The sequence below is a fragment of the Amborella trichopoda genome, chromosome 1 (genome assembly GCF_054954075.1).
Source record: "Amborella trichopoda isolate Santa Cruz 75 chromosome 1, AtrichopodaSantaCruz75HAP2 v2.0, whole genome shotgun sequence".
Taxonomy (NCBI): Eukaryota; Viridiplantae; Streptophyta; class Magnoliopsida; order Amborellales; family Amborellaceae; genus Amborella; species Amborella trichopoda.
In genome coordinates this window covers 37849783-37866859 of record NC_142336.1, presented here as the reverse complement: position 1 = coordinate 37866859, position 17077 = coordinate 37849783, and the positions used below count along the sequence as shown (strand labels likewise).

At 37.6% G+C, this 17077-nt stretch overlaps 2 protein-coding genes and 1 long non-coding RNA gene across 4 annotated transcripts; 1 reads left to right on the top strand and 2 right to left on the bottom strand.

Moving 5' to 3' along the window:
* Positions 1-4580: 4580 nt before the first annotated feature.
* Positions 4581-10208, top strand: LOC18433187 (actin-related protein 2/3 complex subunit 2A). 2 transcript variants are annotated; one of them, XR_016053707.1, is made up of 9 exons: positions 4581-5076; positions 6124-6190; positions 6411-6618; positions 7757-7926; positions 8385-8662; positions 8918-9050; positions 9264-9355; positions 9630-9686; positions 9918-10208. XR_016053707.1 is itself a non-coding variant. In XM_006843282.4 (9 exons), exons 1-9 carry the CDS (start codon positions 5015-5017, stop codon positions 9993-9995), a joined length of 945 nt encoding a protein of 314 aa, XP_006843345.1. In that variant the 5' UTR covers positions 4581-5014; the 3' UTR covers positions 9996-10208. The 2 variants fall into 2 exon arrangements, 1 of the variants encoding a protein (XP_006843345.1); XM_006843282.4 differs by having other exon boundaries at positions 8385-8462.
* A 1403-nt stretch (positions 10209-11611) lies between these two features.
* LOC18433188 (uncharacterized) lies at positions 11612-14405 on the bottom strand. Its single transcript, XR_016053710.1, has 4 exons — positions 14081-14405; positions 13796-13926; positions 13529-13617; positions 11612-12278 (listed from the first exon to the last, which is right to left on the bottom strand). It is a non-coding gene; the product is annotated as an uncharacterized LOC18433188 (long non-coding RNA).
* A 159-nt stretch (positions 14406-14564) lies between these two features.
* Positions 14565-17077, bottom strand: LOC148783816 (homeobox-DDT domain protein RLT1-like). Its single transcript, XM_088864204.1, has 3 exons — positions 16966-17077; positions 15831-16177; positions 14565-15721 (listed from the first exon to the last, which is right to left on the bottom strand). The coding sequence occupies exons 2-3, from the start codon at positions 16071-16073 to the stop codon at positions 15680-15682; spliced, it is 285 nt and encodes a 94-aa protein (XP_088720330.1). The 5' UTR covers positions 16074-16177; positions 16966-17077; the 3' UTR covers positions 14565-15679.

Sequence of the window (17077 nt, the reverse complement as noted above, 5' to 3'; positions counted from 1 at the left end):
TGAAAGAGTTGGGGCTCTATCCTCATACACGAAAGCATCACGGCCGCATCATCGAGGGATGGAGTTGGGTGCCATTCCCCTGCATCTTCTAGTAATCTCATCTCCCCGACCATCAAGTGTGCCACTGAGACCACGGCTTTATGACTCAAGGCATCGGCTACTACATTAGTTTTGCCTGGGTGGTATTTAATTGTACAGTCGTAATCATTCAATAAGTCCATCTATCTTCTTTGCCTCATATTCAACTCCTTCTGGGAAAATAAGTACTTGAGGCTCTTGTGGTCTGTGGACACTCTAAACTGGGTTCTATAAAGGTCGTGCCTCCAGATTTTCAACGTGAGCACTAAGGTTGCGAGCTCCAAGTCATGAGTCGGATAGTTTTGCTTGTATGACTTTAACGCAATAACCTTACCTCTTTGCATTAGTACACACCCAGAGCCTTTTATGGGATGCATCGGTATAAACCACAAAATCTTCATTTCTGTTGAGTATGGTCAATATTGGGGTTGTGGGTAATCTTCTCTTGAGTTCCTGGAAACTCTCTTTACAATTCTTTGACCACATAAATCTCACATTCTTCTGAGTCAACCGAGTGAGGGGAAGCGCTATATTTTAGAATCCCTCCACAAAGCGCCTGTAGTACCCCGCTAACCCCAGAAAGCTACGAATTTCGATCACATTTGTCGGTCTCTCCCACTTAAGTATGACTTCAATCTTAGAGGGGTCGACCGTGATCCCATCTTAGAAATGATGCGCCTAAGGAAAGATACATTAGGGAGCCATAACTCACTCTTGCTTAATTTAGCATACAATCTTTCTGACTTCAAAGTTTGCAAGACAGTTCTCAGATGCTGCTCATGTAGTTCCTGGTTTTTCGCATATATCAAATTTTCATCAATAAATACCACTACAAAATCGTCTAGGAAAGGTCTGAACACCCTATTTATCAAATCCATAAACATAGTGGGGGCATTAGTTAACCCGAACGACATCACAAGGAACTCATAATGACTGTATCGAGTCCTGAAAGCAGTATTTGGGTTGTCTCCCTCATGGACTTGTAGTTGCTGATACCCCAATCGGAGGTCAATCTTTGAAAATACTTGGGCCCTTTGGAGTTGATCAAATAGGTCATCAATTCTAAGTAGAGGATACTTATTTTTTAACTTTACTTGGTTCAACTTCTTATAGCCTCAAGGACCCATCCTTCTTCTTCACAAACAAAACTGGTGTACGACGCTAGGTCGAATGAATCCCTTATCCAATAATTCCTGCAACTACTTTTTTAGCTCTTTCAATTCCGCTGGAGCCATTCTATACAAGGCTTTAGAGATGGGAGTAGTGTCAGGTACTACTTCTATCTCAAATTTGATTTCTCTTTCTAGGGGTAGGGATGACAATTTCTCTGGGAGCACCTCAGGGTATGCTTTTGCTATTGGTATCCCTTCCAATTGGGTCTGGACACGCCGATTCTCTACTGGGTCTGGACACCTCGATTCTTTTACTACTGATAGTGTTGGCACCACTACGGGCATTTGTTGGTTCAAAACTGGCCGTGTTCCTTGTAGTTGATGATACTTACACCATCATTGAAGCAATTAAGGCCATACCGAAGTCTGACAGTGGGCGGTGATTCCGACCAATTAGGGGCAAACGTTACTCACACCCCGTCGATGGTGACACTGGCATTAATGAAATGATGGTTACTTTTCGATTCAGTTCGTGCATTTCAATGTTTGGCGATTGGCAACAATTTGAGCCAATCAGGGAGCGTGTTACTGCCTCGTCCAAGCCATGTTATTGAACCTGGTGTCCCTAGAGTCGTGGCAAGGTTACCACTAGAGTTGGTGTTGCTGCTAGTGTTGGTGTCCCCAGAGTTATGACAAGGCTACCACTAGAGTTGGCGTTGCTAGTAGTGTTGTTGATTACATCGGATGTCAGTTTTGGTGATTTGGCTCACCGCCCTTTCAATGCACTATTGGCCCTCTTGTTGAGGTTGGTATCCCGACATGCTCACTGCCTTTCAATGCTATTGGTGCTGCTGGAAATGTTGTTGATCACATATTGGTTTTCCTTCAATTTCAAGTGGTCTGGTTCCAGATCTCCTCTTATCTCGAAGCCGTTCCTGGCCTATGAGGGGTCTTCCAGAGTTCTGAGTTCAGGCCCAAGTCTTTGTAGTGGACCAACTAGGTCGGTCTGGGTGTTACGATATTCGTTTTGGGTCAAGTCTTTTTGTAGTGGACCAACTAGGTCGGTCTGGGTGTTACGATATTGGTTTTGGGCCAAATCTTTTTGTAGTGGACCAACTAGGTCGGTCTGGGTGTTACAATGTTGGTTTTGAGACTCTTGATGGTTTCAAGGGTCTTATGGTGGTCATTCCGAGGGACTTCGGTTCCACATAGTTTGACAGGGATCCAAATTCTACAACTATCAAAGTTGACCTTCTATAGGATCTATGCAATCCTCTCTTCTTTTAAAATATGTTAACTGCGAGAATGGAGGGTGGGATGTTATGTTGAGGCATCAGCCCCTCTTTAACCACCAACCCTATTCCCATACGTTATGCAATCCGTGAGTACATATACTCTTGCAATTATAATTCTATCTATAATTTCTTTGTCTTGTACAAAAATATTCCTTTTCTCTAGCACTAATGCATCATAAAATGTGTTCTCTCATGTTATGTATGCCTGCCCATAAATTATTACCACCTCCAATCAGGCTTCCCAGTCTACTTCTCTCTAGATAGAAAACTTGTTTCTAGGTAACTTTAATCATGTATCTTTTAAAGCCGTCACTTTCCATGGTCAGGCACTCTTCTAGTATATATTCTAACGGCGAACATTAACATTATTATCATCGTCATCATCATGATAGTTTTTTTTAATTATTTGAGGTCGATTACACAAAATTGAGTCCGCTTCCATTCCCAATATGAAACCTCAAATTGGCTCCATGTTTATAATTGGGTAATAAATTACCGATAAGTTTATGCTCTTGAGCACGTTCCACGAGCTTCAAGGTCTTGCCTTCAAGATATTCGAATTATACAGTCGCATAAAGGGCAATGAAAAAAAAAAATAATACATGCTATTCAAATTTTATATCCAAATAAAGGGAAAAGAAAGAGTAGAGTCTTCCATTCAAATTTAAATTCAAATAAAGTAGAATTAAAGAATAAAGTCGCTTTTATATTCTCTTTCGATTTTGAATTACGCTTTCCAAAGCTTGTATCGATGTTCCTAGGTGCATGAAATTGTTGGGGAAATCTCAGTTTAGGCCTCTACATTTCTAAAATTTAGGAGACAGAGAACAGTCTTGAGTAAACAATTTATGATGCTTTATTGCTATCTATTGATTTTATTTTCTTGAGAAGGAAGAGAGACTCGTCTTGAGTAAACAATTTATGATGCTTTATTGCTATGTATTGATTTTATTTTCTTGAAGAGGAAGAGAGACTCCCCCTCTTTCTTTTTCTTTTTTTATTTTTATTTTTATTTTATTTTTAATATAAGACTATAAGAGAGACTCCCCCTCTCAAAGAAAGAAAATAAACGGGTCAGAACCCGGATTGAATGAGAAAACTATTTAATGCCTACTTGAATGTACTCATTATCAATAATAATTCACTGTTTCAATAAAATTAATCATGATAATAGTTTATGTGTTGTTTACTGGTTACATAATGTAAAGTACATATGATCTTATACATACTAAAAGGTATACGCAAAACGACTAAGAAAATAAAACTATGGAGAGTACATTAATTTTAGAAAAGATAGTATACTCCAAATAAAATTACAGGTATCCATATAAACCTAGGGGTGGCAATGGGTCGGGTACATGTCAGGTCCAGCTGGACGCATATCCAGACCCGTCGGGTCCCAGGTCTGGTTAGATCCATTGCCATCCTATGACTATGAGCTTCTTCTTCTTCTTTTTTTTACCAATATTGTGACAATATGAATACTTAGTGTGCACCTAAAGATACATGATTCCCATCATATATCCTATAACTACGGGGTACGAGTTGGGTACTGGTTGGATCCAGCTGAACCTGGACCCAAACCCGAGTATGAGTCCAAATTTTAGACCCATACCCCGACCTAAAGTTGGGTATACTTGTCGGGTCTCAGGTCTAATAAGGTCAATTGCCACCCCAATATAAACCAATATATTTGTGTATTCTTGTCACTTTATTTTTCTGGATGCATCGAAACGAGCCCTTAAGTTTGTGGTTTTTGTTTTCTTTCAAAAGTGAAACAGTAGAGAACATAGATGGATGGAATACGAGAAGAGAAATTGATCAAAATACATATAAGCGATCAGCTATATAACATTTTACTCATATTGTTTAACTTAATTTCAAAATACCCATCTTGATCAGGGGTAAAGTATTAAATTGTCGAGAAAAAAGCATCCACTCCCAATACAAGTTAACGCTTACAAAAGAAAAGAGAAAATTTATAGAAAATACACATGATAGTTGTTCAACATTTTTATGCAATTATTCCAACTCATTCTCATGTCTCTTTTGATAGGTATCTTGAAATTAAATCAAATAACATTAGTAAACTATTAAATAGTTCATTTCTCATAATTTTGAGAAATTTTCAAACTATTAAATAGTTCATTTTTCATAATTTTGAGAAATTTTCAATAAAATAAATAAATCAAAGGCGGTCCAGTCATTTTGGAGTATGAGGGGTACTCAGTAATATAGTCAGAAGACCAGGGTCTTTCCGAGTAACTTCCCTGTAAACCGTAGAGCCATTTACTCTCTGTAATTTACTTTTGTCTCTCTCGAGGCAATACCCTGTAATTTTTGTTACCCCCGTTTCTCATTTTATTGCGCAAAAAAGTGGAAGTGGTGAAACCCTAGAAATCGCCGAACCGTAGAATTTAGTTGCACGGAGGGAGCTACGAAACCCTAGATTCCATTTGCAGAGAGGTCAGCAACGAAACCGAATAAATCTTTGCTTGAGAGGGAGACAGTAGCTTCTTCTTTCTCCAAATGATTCTTTTACAGTCACCGTCGAGGTTTCTCATCCAGATTCTAATGAATCGCTTACAAAAGTAAGTGTATCCTTTTCGCATTGTCTTGTTTTCTTTTTGAACGCGTTATTGACTTATTCAGTAGATAATCATAGATTGGGAAGATATGAATGGTTGAATTCTCAGTTTGGGAAGATATGAATGGTTTAATTTTCAGTTTCGCCATTGCAATTTTGTATTGAATCATCTGTAACTATTATTTATATTGATCAAAGTCAAACAATTCCAAAAAAAAAAAAATTGTTATGAATCAGTTAAGATTGTAATATGTTCAGATTCTATTCTGCGTTTCGTGTGAATCATGGGAACTAGGGAAACATTCAGATCTCTTGTTGTAGGAACTGAAATCTACTTCCATGACTCATGGTGAAGAACTTATGATACTATTCATGGACATCTTGATTCCATCTATCACTTTGAGGCCTTAGACTGTGTTGCTTGTTGAACACAGCGACTCACTTTTCTGTTCTGGACTATGGTGAAGAACTTTGAAGCCATTAATTGGTCTTAGCTTCCATGCAATTGCATCCATTTTTTTGCTTTTTACTACAGAATAATTTTACTTAATTATATTAATGGAAGAGAATTCTATGCCTTAATTTCTTGCTTTCATCTCCATGCCTTGGCACTCTACCTTCTGGTCTCACATAACTCTGCGTACTACTTCCTTGATAAAAGGAATGCATACTCACGATTACTTCATTTTTTGGGGCGAAATTCTTAGTCTTTCATATTACGTATTTATGGGTTGAAGTCTTGACTAATTGTGATATGATTCTTGGGTTTTTTGAAGTGAAATGGTCTACAAAAGCCATTTTTTAAATAGATTGGATACTTTAGTTTCAAGTTTTATAGAATAAAGGCTGAGCTCGAGAAATATAAATTTTAAAGGGCTGGGTTTAAAATTGCCTGGATTATAAATAGAACAGTTAACAAATTCAAAAAAATAAAATAAAATAAAAAATCCTGGATTATTCAGGGGGGAAGGGTTTCAGAATCAATTGAACAAATATTCTTATTCGAGCTTGTATTCATGCTCATGGCGTTTCTGGATGTTGAATCTGGCAGTTTAGAGAAAGGGGTTGAAATGGACTGCCATTCGGTTGAGTTCGATGATGTTCGTTACCGAATTCAGGTATTGTGTAGGCCATATTCATAGTAACACTATATTATGTCTGCTCACTTTGATTCCATTGGTCCCATCCTATTAAAGGACTGCAATTGTTTAATTTTGTGGTTACTAACCATAAAAAAAAGAAAAGAAAAGAATATATCGATTGTTCAGACCTCTACTGCAATGTTGATTAAATAGTGGAAGACACTAGTTTTATTTGATGTGGAACTCTTATTTGCAGTTCTCTACGAAGGAACCCCAAATCATGGTGTTATCAATGGCAATTCCTGCTCCTCCCCCAGAAACTGTTTTTATTGGCGGGCTTCCTTTAGGAGCAATAGAAGCTATAAAGTTGGCGTATGGTGGTCTTGTACAAATTCTCGATCCTCCAAAAGATGGATATAATGTTACAATGAAACTCAATTTGTCAAAACTTCCAACAGATGAAGGTTCAACGAGTTTCTTACCCAAGGTCATAATGAAAATGCCGTGGTTGAATTGAAGAATATAGGACCATTCCATGATCATTATGGTCTTCTTCTCTCTGATGATAAACACTCTTTGATTTCTTTATGCCTCAAAGCTGCATCTACAAAGTTTAATGAATATTGGTTGTCCAAACAAATTATGAGGGCAGGAATCATTCTTTTTGCATGTAAAAAAATGTAAATATATGATATAACGTTTTCTCTGTCTTGGTTATCCAAACAAATTAAGGGGTTGGTTTTTTCTTTGTCTTGATTATTAGGAGGGAGTGAGGGAGGGTGTTTTTTTTTTGTCTTGATTATTTAGTGGATCATTGTTTGAATGCTTATTGCGTTCAAGGATTTAAAACTCAGACTCGGCTCCTTGTTGAGCCGGGTACCTAGGTCCAATGCGGATCACTTTAAAAATTTAAAAAAGAAATTGTGAAAAATATGGAATCAGTGCATAGAGATTATTTATGCAAGTTGGATTTTTTTTACAATGATTTGTGAGTTTTCATTGGTTGTATTTTATTTCCTTTCAGCTTACACTTGGCATTTTCTGCATAATAGTTGATGACATGTAATTTAGTTGTAATTTTATATGTTTGAATGGGACTGGGATCCTTATTGATGTATTGTTTTCCAGATAAATTTGAATCATGTAAATCCTTATGGGTGAACTATTTGGTCTGTAACCTAGGTAGGGGGCGACACCAGGATGACTTTTCTTGGATTCTTGGACTCTTGAAGCTTTTGATATTTACTGTTATAAATTGACTGACTTTTCATATTGGTGTTCCTTTCTGGTGATGCACACCAATTTCAGACCAGTTGGAGCAATTAATTTTCTAGTTGATGCTGTCTCAAAATGCCATATAAGTGAATCTTGGGGTTGTTTGGATTTGGTACAAGAAATTGTACTACTGTGTGCGTTATATGAGCCAGAGAGTTGCAACATAAAAAAAGTTTCTCGACCTGTAACCTAATTAGCATTTGTTGCTCTTCATACATTCTTGTGGGAAGTGCACCTACTTCTGACTCTGGCTACCTTTAATCCTGGCTTTCATGTTTTGTTTTGCCATGATTGTTATAAGCTTTTCTTTTCATCTCATTGTTACAGAGAAGCGCCATGCTCTATTGGTAAAGATCGCATCAGTGAGAGAAGTGGTATTAGGTGCTCCTTTGAGAGTGGTTCTTAAGCATCTCCAATCAAGGACTGTTGCTCCTGATATAGATCGATTGGTTGCACTTGTACACAGGCCTAAGGAGTCCTTTTTTCTTCTTCCTCAGGTGAGCTTGTCTAAATTCTCGTCTTGTGCTATCGTTTTTCAGTGATTGAATACTTGTATGTTTGCCATTTATCCTTAAAATTGTAGTTGGTGTGCAACAATTTTTGAACCACCAGGAGGTCGAGGGCACATAGGGAGAATTACAGACTATATATATTCGAGTTGTATATCTATTTATCGTGCCTATAGCAGTTATATTTAGACAGTTGGGCTTGTTTCTATCTTCTAGCATACATACACCATGAGTAACATTCATGAAATATTTACAGATACCTACTTGAGGCCCTAACATTTGAACTTCATGTAACAGACCCATTTTGCTTTGAGAGTAACCATTTTCTGTTACTTTTGCTTTATAGGCTTTTACCATATTGACAAAAAAACTGTATTGTTGTTCTATGATTTGTAAGCTATTATTGAAAAGTTCTAGTATTGACCACTTCCTATACCGTGTTTCAGGCAGAAAAGGTGACAGTGGTGTTTCCCATGAGATTTAAGGACAATATTGATACTGTTCTGGCCACCTCCTTCTTGCAGGTTATTGTTGACTCAAGATGTACTTCTATGGCTTAAAATGATAGAAGTTTCTTTTCATACAAGGTCCATGGTCCTGTAGATATATTCCCAATGGTTTCCATACTCCAAAGAGTCCATCCATGACGCTTGGATCCTATTTCAACTTTGAGATGTGAGGATACTTTGCTAATTTCAAATTGGATACTTATTCACGTCTCAAGGTTAGATAATGATCTGACGGTTGTGGATTCTTTCCATACAAACACCATACACAATTTTTGCTTCAGAAACATTTCCATATATACAATTTTCTAAGAAAATAGGTGATGTCCATAAAGCTGTTCTCTCCTATGTTTGAAGAAGAAAAATGGCGTAACTGCGAAATGGTCTTTTTCCAACCTTCAAATTGTACGGTAGAAATTTTGAAACTCTAATTATGGAACAAATGTTGAGAACTTAATTGAATACTTGTACAGGAATTTGTGGAGGCAAGACGCACTGCTGGCCTAAATAATGCACCTCCATGTCTCTGGTCCCCATCTCCTCCACTAGAGTTGAGAGGTGCTCCCAATCAAGCGTTAACTGCAAATGCTGGATTTGTTACTTTTGGTAATATTTGAACCAGAGCGTTGATGCTCATCTTTTTAGGGTTTTTCTTTTGTTTTTTCCATTTTTTTCTTTTCAGACTTGTTTTTCCTTTTCTTCCTTTTGGCGTATGTTGGATCTCAGAGATCTCCTTTCCCTTAGAAATATTAGAGAAAAGAAAGCTGTTATTTCTAGGTTTACTCTGCCTCTGATTCTTGGTGTTGTTCACATGTGTAGTCATTTTTCCACGCCATGTGGAAGGCCGAAAACTTGACAGAACAGTTTGGAGTTTGTCCTCATTTCATGCGTATGTCAGTTACCACGTAAAGGTAAGTTACTCCATTTTTCAAATGGACTTTCTTGATGCCCAGGACTTCAATAATGCTTTTGGCTTTAAAGTTTTGAGATCACATTTGTGATAAATAATTGCAAAGTGTCATTAACTGATAATACATTGTCAATCTGACATATGCAATGGATTATGGTTATGCCTTTTATGAAATGGCATTCATGAAAGTGAGGAAGCACTAAAATAGCAGAAGCAAAGTTTTATTATTGTTACATCAAATTGAAAGTGGTACAATTGCTAACGCTTGCCTGCAGTGCTCAGAGGGTTTCATGCATACCAGAATGAGGCGGCGAGTAGAATCACTGATTGAGGTATGAGTTTCATATTATCTCACTGTCTTAGTGGAATCCTCCCCCCCTCTCTCTCTCTCTCTCTCTATGAGTTTTGCGTATGTGTGCTGTGAGAGAGAGAGAGTAGCAGTGTTTGTGACAGCAGTGTATGAAGCAGTAGTAGGCTTAACCATCCTGACTGGCATTAGAAGTATAAGTGGCAGATTTGATTTTAATCTTGGCAGATCTAATGTTAGCTTTTAAATGATACAGGCTTTGGACAGAGCTAAACCAGAAGTCGAGAAGTCAAAGAAGACCGCCCATGGAAGGTCTTTCAAACGCCATGCATAGTGTGATGACCGAGTTTTAGCGCATTTAACTGCCGATGTGGGTTAACTTATTTCTCTCCCAGGAAGTTGGAAGTGTATTTAACTTTTAGAAATGGACAATCAGATTCTTTGTATGGTTTTTCTAGTTTGATGTTAGTTCTGTTAGTTTAAGAGAGAAATTGTACCATTTATTTCGGGAGGAAGTATAAGATGAGATTATTTGTTTTTGACCCAAGGACGTCACACTTATTTTTAGCCATCAAACATGAAATCTAAATCTTTAAATTTGATTTTGAAATCAAATGACTAAGGGTGCTCTATTGATTATAAACAAATCAATAACATTGTTTTTGAACTCTGCGCATTGTTCTTAGTGTCTAAATTTTAAATCTAGTAGTGTGATTTTTTTATGCCAAAAATAAGTGATGTGACTTTCTTATGTCAAAAATAAATGGTCTTGCAGTATACATTCCCTTATTTATGGGCAGTTGTCGTTATGCTTATGCCGGTTTATATATTGGTGGCTGGCGTAATCTCTGACCATCAAACACTTCGCTATTGCAAATCGAAAGCTAGGAGTTTTGTTTCATCGCATCTTACAAAAATGATTAAAAGATTAAAAAGATCCCATCTAGCCATGTAGGGCTTACTTTCATTTCAAGAATGCAATTTTCATGAAATTGTTAAAATCCTCAAATTACTCAATCGTGGGTTAGAAATTAGGAACACTTTTCCAATGTGCATCTATTTTTGTGGCACAAGCTATATTCCATTGGGGGTTGAAAATGGAATTGCCGAATGGAGTACGCACCCTTAGTTTTCTAAAAGTGTGTTGTATTATATTAAGATACAACCGTTGCATGAGATTACTACTTTAGGATAGCCATTGATAAATTCAGAAAAAATAAGAACAAAAACCGAAGGGTTTAACTGTAACAAAATTCAAAGAGGGCAGCAATGTCATCTAAGACATTAAAAAAAAAGGGAAAACATCCTATTATCCCTTTTTTAACTTCTATATCTCATCAGATCTAAGAATTGAAAATATTACTTGTAAGTAAAATGACTCATCTTTTCTATCTTTCAACCCTCTAAACTCTTTTGATTATGTATTATTGACTTCAACAACTTATGAAATGATTTCATCTCTTTCTCTCTTTAAACTATATCTCTCTCTCACATTATCGTCTTTCTCTCTTTCAAAACTCTCTCTCTCTTTCTCTCAAAACTCCATCTCTCTCTTTAAAACTCAAACTCTATCTCTCTCTAAAACTCAAACTCCAACTCTCTCTAAAACCCAAACTCCATCTCTCTCTCTTACATAAGAAGGTGTTCTCGTGTTCGAGCTCAAGCTAAACGTCTTGAATGGTAAACTCACCGAGAAGTGAAAAAAAAGAGATCAAGCTTTAGAGAGAGAGAGAGAGAGAGATGGAGTTTGAATAGGGTGTCATTTTAGTGTTTGTTTCGGCTAAAATTTTATGGTCAAAGGGATTCAAGGGGTTGTAAGATAGAAAAGATGGAGACTTTTTGTTTGCAAGTAATATTTTCAATTTTTGGATCTTATGTGATATGAAAATTAAAAATAGGGAATAAGAAGATATTTTCCCTAAAAAAAATTGATTTTCGAAATACCAGCTCTTCCAAAGATTCTGACAAGCTTCAATATATCTGGGCTCTACTTAACTTGAGCCAAACAAAATTACAATGTTTTGACTTGACAAGGTTTATAGGCTGAGATGCTTAGCCAAAGCCCAACTCAGAACAAAACTTTTGTCAACAAAGATAAGAAGACTTCAGATATGAGTTTGTAACTGTACTTTAGCCATGAGAATGTGGAACAAATGCACCAAATCAAGGTTTGATGTGGCAGAATGAGATAGAATGACTACATGGGAACATTGTGGAGATCAAGGACGACATGTTAGCAGACATGGCAAATGTGTACCTGTCCACTTTAAAAGAAACTTCCGCAAAAGAAAACAAAAAAGAAAATGAATTCAGGTTTGGATGAAACATCCTTTTTTTTTGTTTGGGTAAATATGGATGAAATACCATTGATGGATGATGTATGCACAAAAGAGAAGCTTTAGTTCTTAAGTCATGGGATAATCATTGTGGAGACCTCACTTCTTATATCTGAGATGTTCCTCATCAGCGGTCAGTTCTGAGCTTGTTGACATAGTTAAGAAAGGGCAGTGTTGCACCACATTTTCGAGGCCCGTGAACACGAATTGAGCGACGTAAAACAGCAGTGTCCATGATATTGCGCTGAGCAATCTCCTTGGATCTCTTCTGGATTCCAGCACTGAAACATAGCAAAAGGATAGGCTGCATCAACGTCACATGAGAAAAATTAAGAAGAAACCACCCTATGGATCCAAACCCCTTGATAAAACTCTATTATCACCTCTGTTATTCCCACATTTGCCACCTACCAAAGATCCAAAAAACCATCCTATAATGGATCCTGATCTACCAAAAACGAATATTACATTCTACACCTTGTGATCCCCAATTGATCTATGGAGCAACAAACCATTAAAATTGGAAGTGAGCAAAGTCTATGAACTCTATAGTTAGACTTTAGACAGTCCCTTAGTAGATTATAGCATTTTAAGAAGACAATGATAACATCATCCTCCTCCTTGAGCTCGTCAATTTGCATCTTCCCAGTCTAATACAGCTGATAACCTTAAAATGGTCCCTACAATTGCCATCATGTGAAACAACTTCAGTTTCTTCCTCTAGGTTTCTCCCTCAAGGTAATATTTTAATGCAAAAGAGAATCACCTTTTCATCATAGTTCAACTGTTCAGTTACTGATAGATATTTCAAATTGTGTGGCCTTGGCCAGAAGAAAATTCGCATTCAGAAAAGAAAAAAGAAGATAAAAGGTGAAAAACAACCTCAGGTAACACCTACAGTGGCATAAATTTTGTAGCTTATCACTTTTAAAAGCATTTATTGCTGAAAAGAACGGTATGCTGGTCAGAAGAAAGGGAAATACATGACATCTCGGTAAATTAACAGTTGTCTGGGCTTCACATTCCTCCCCCTGTCCCTGGAGACTGGTGCATACATTCGATGAGATTTTCCACCTTCGCACTAATACACATGTTGTATGGAGATACATATGGAGGAAAGCCAATTCCGTCGCAGATGTCCTAACAAAGGTGCTACTCACCAGAATTCTTACAGGTCTTTTGAGCACCTTTGACAGCAATCGAGCCCCACCTCTACCTGCTTATTTTTTTATTGTATATATACGTATAGCATTTTTTGGGCCCCACAAGGGGTCACTGTTACGGAGCACCCCTGTTAGGAGATGCTCCTTCTCTTGTAACACTTTTACTCTTACTTAATACAGTTAACATTTTCAAAAACTATCAGTTGGCTGTGCAATAAAAATGTGTTTTGGAAAGATAATTTGGAGTTCCACACAACCAGGGATCCACACCAAGTAGCTTGCACATGGAGATACAAACGGCATAAATGTGAAATGAGATGCAAAATGCATGCTAAGTAAGGAAAGTTTATGCAGAACAAGTCACCCACCATAGCCTGTTATAATGTTTCTCAACCTGTCCTTTTAGAGCCCTTTCCTTCTCACCCTTTGGATTCAAGGATAGCAATAATCCATCTAACTGCAAAAGGAAAAAAAGAAAGAGAAATATAGCTTACATTTATAGAGAAAGGCAGTAGAATACATGTGTTTCTCTGTGTGTATGAGAGAGAGAGCATTCCACATCATTATAACACTAGATGCCGCACATGTACAAACATACACAGAGCCCCAAAGCTGAATTTAGTAACCAAGTGTACCTCGTCCTTGGAAGAATAAAAACCCAATGGTTGTGATCCGCACTCTCAACGAACAGCCTCCCATCTCTGTCCTTGCCTAACACACTGGTTCTTATGATTTGTTTCTCTATTTCTCGATTAAAGTGCTCTTGCTGTAATATATGAAATATGATTGAGATGTCATGTAATATACAAAATAATTCAGGGTTAAGTGCCTTTATGTGCATGCTAATTTTCATCAGAAACATCTCAAATGCCACAGGCTTCATCATGAACCAACAAATGGGTTTTATTTCTTCAACCTACCCTCTGCTCCTTCAGTTTCTTTTCTCTTGCCTGCTTTCCTTTGTCACACAGCCTCTTACGCTCCTCCATCTGTATCCTTTTTTTTTGTCTTGCTTCATGCATTTGTGCATCTAATTTCTGTTTCATTATTGTCCTTCTTGACAACAAAGTGGCCTGTTTGTTCCCTCCGTGAAAAAGCATAAAGGAACACATAAAATGTTATTGAGTTCCAACGGTTCATAATTATCTGAAAACTCTGGATCAATTTCAAGCAAGCAACTGGGCAAGATAAGAAAGTGTGATCATTTGCAAATTAATGTGCCGAACCTTTTCTCATAATACATAGTATAGTGTGTGTGTGTCTGAGAGAAAGAAAGAGAGAGAGTGAGAGGGAGCTGTAATCACTTCATGAACTTTACAAAAATCGAAGAGTTCCACAACCAATCAGATAAAGCAATAAGCATGAAGTGTTCACCTTTATGAGTTGCATTTTCAAGCCACAACGTGCATTTATGGAGTCTATATTGTGTTATTTTCTAATCTTTTTAGGTAGATAGTCAACATTAATTAGTAATAGCTTACTTCTCATGTTGTATTGCTCTCATCAAAGGTTTGCTAATTGCCCCATCTTGATATCAAAACTAGTTCATGTAGCACTCCGATCATCATTTCTTCTCACTGACACCATTATACTCTCTCAAGTTTCAAGTTCAATCAGAAATTACTTCAAGGCATTCACAGAAAGGCAAATAGTAGAATGTCACTGATGGGCTCCCAGATTCAGATGGACAGCCCAGAAGAAGAGAGTCGTATGCACATCAAGTGCAGTATCATCCTGACAGTACAGATGTATATGTCTGGCTGTAACCGTGTAAGAGTACATGTGGGTCCAAGCACTGTAGCTCATAACTATAGGGTTCCACATCTCAACCATTAGATGCCATGTTACAAGCATCTTCAATGCATTCAATGCTTATATGAATACAATGATATACCCAATCCCATGTTTAAAAAGAAGGCATGACCATTTTCAACCCAACAAAGAGTACTCACCCATTTTCAAGAGGCATTACTTCCTGCAATGAGTATTTCCCAGGTTGCAGAACCTCTTTGATATCCCCATTTTTCCTGGAATTAGTGTCTGTCACAGCCCCGCCTCTTGTCCCCTTGCCGTACACGGCGGTATCACTTGCACGCACGGAGGCATCCCTTGCACACACGGCAGTATCACTTGCACGCACGGCGGCATCCCTTGCACACAAGGCGGTATCACTTGTACGCACGGCAGCATCCCTTGCACACACGACGGTATCACTTGCACAAATGGCGTCTTACACGCACGGCGGCATCACTGCCCTTGGTCAAGCTTGCTACTTTCTGCTGCTGTTGCCCTTCTTTTCTCTTCGTTAAGTCCTCCAGTTCTTCCTCCCGTTTAGTCAACATAATAGCCTGACATTGCTCAATATACTCATCCAATTGCCCTCTGATTGCCTCCGTCATAAGAGCCCAATAAACCAATTCAGAAAGGATGTTTAATTTGACCATGACATCAAGCATAAAGTGATAACCATCCCTAATTTTTGTCAATTGACCCGAAAAGGCAGAAACAGTTTCCATTTGTTAGAATTCACATAAATAACCAGTCCAATTCTTAGACATGATCTGCAAGCGAACAGCAAGGCACCAAATTATCGGTTTGAATGATTCACAAATCTTACAACCTTGTAGGGCCTCTGTATTCAAGTGTAAATAGGAAGGTAAAAATGGTTACCTTTAAGTCCCTCTTCTTTTCCTGTATAGAAGTATGGTACTCACTTTCATCTTTAATGAGCAAGTGTAAAATGGCAGAATGAGCCTCTACAATGAGGTCTGAATCACTCTCTTTGTACACTGCCGCATTTTCGAAGTCATCAAGAGAGAATTGGAACAAGCGTAGAACATGGCTAAATGAAGAGAAGAAATCCCAAGCCATTAAAAGATCCCCAACACAATCCATTGGCACAAGGAAATTCATAACTGGTACAGGACGCTGGGTAAATACAGGATCATCGTCACCTGGCTTCACCAAGAGATCATCAATTGGGTACTGAATCTGTTCAACCAATGGTTCCTTCTCTTCTGCAAAAATCATAATCTAAACTTGATTATGATAATTATGTCCACACACGCAAGAGTAGCACTTCTATTATACTATTTCATATTGGAAATGAAAAAAAAATGGAAACAATTGCAACATAAAAAATTTGACGACACCATAGGAAATGACACAGAACTAAAGAATTTTAGACATACAGCCCACGTTGCAGGTTCACATACCATGCTATAAATCAACTACAAATGGGAAAAAATCTGTGGCGAACTGCTAAAGTGCCCAAATCCTCTTTTTGAGAGGCCTTATGGGCATTTGTTTCGACCCCAATATGGCCATACAAATTGACAGTGAAAATTGAAAATTTTGAAAAAAGAGGAAAATTTTATTTAAGGAGAGAGGAAATAATGAACGCAGGCCATCCAATTTAGGAAAGAAAATGGCGTCAGATTGAAGCCCTAGGGGGATTGGTATGGCCCTATCTTTTGTACATTGCATGACAATAAGATGAAAAATTTAAAACAAAAAAAAAATAACAATGGTTTTGGGTTCTTAAAGGGAAAGATTAGCCCATGAAATAGAGACAGCCTGCACTCACTGAGCTAAAAAAAACCATTTTTCAGTGCTTCTTTTCTGAAAAATTTCTTCATGGGTTTCTTCAGTGAATCCAAGAGAATGTGCATGCCAAATTTGGGCTAAAACATGCCGCTCCTCCCCTACCCAAGGATGTAATAGGAAAAAACGGAAATAAAAAAACGAAAAAAAAAATAAAATAAAGGAAAAAAGAATAGTTGAGAAAAGGGAAAGCTAAAATTACGTTTGTCGACCCCTTTGGACTTTTTCTTAAAATTGTTATCTCTAACTCTTTCTTCTGTTGTGTTTTTATAATACCCTCCCCCCTTGTACTCTCTGAGCACCCAATTTGTGGG

Coding starts and splice junctions, on each gene's coding strand:
- LOC148783816 (XM_088864204.1), bottom strand. CDS start 16,073: ATGAATTTCCTTGTGCCAATGGATTGTGTTGGGGATCTTTTAATGGCT. Junction 15,722..15,830: donor AAAAGAAGAGGGACTTAAAG/GTAACCATTTTT, acceptor GTTCGCTTGCAG/ATCATGTCTAAGAATTGGAC.
- LOC18433187 (XM_006843282.4), top strand. CDS start 5,015: ATGATTCTTTTACAGTCACCGTCGAGGTTTCTCATCCAGATTCTAATG. Junction 6,191..6,410: donor ATGTTCGTTACCGAATTCAG/GTATTGTGTAGG, acceptor TCTTATTTGCAG/TTCTCTACGAAGGAACCCCA. Junction 9,356..9,629: donor ATGTCAGTTACCACGTAAAG/GTAAGTTACTCC, acceptor GCTTGCCTGCAG/TGCTCAGAGGGTTTCATGCA.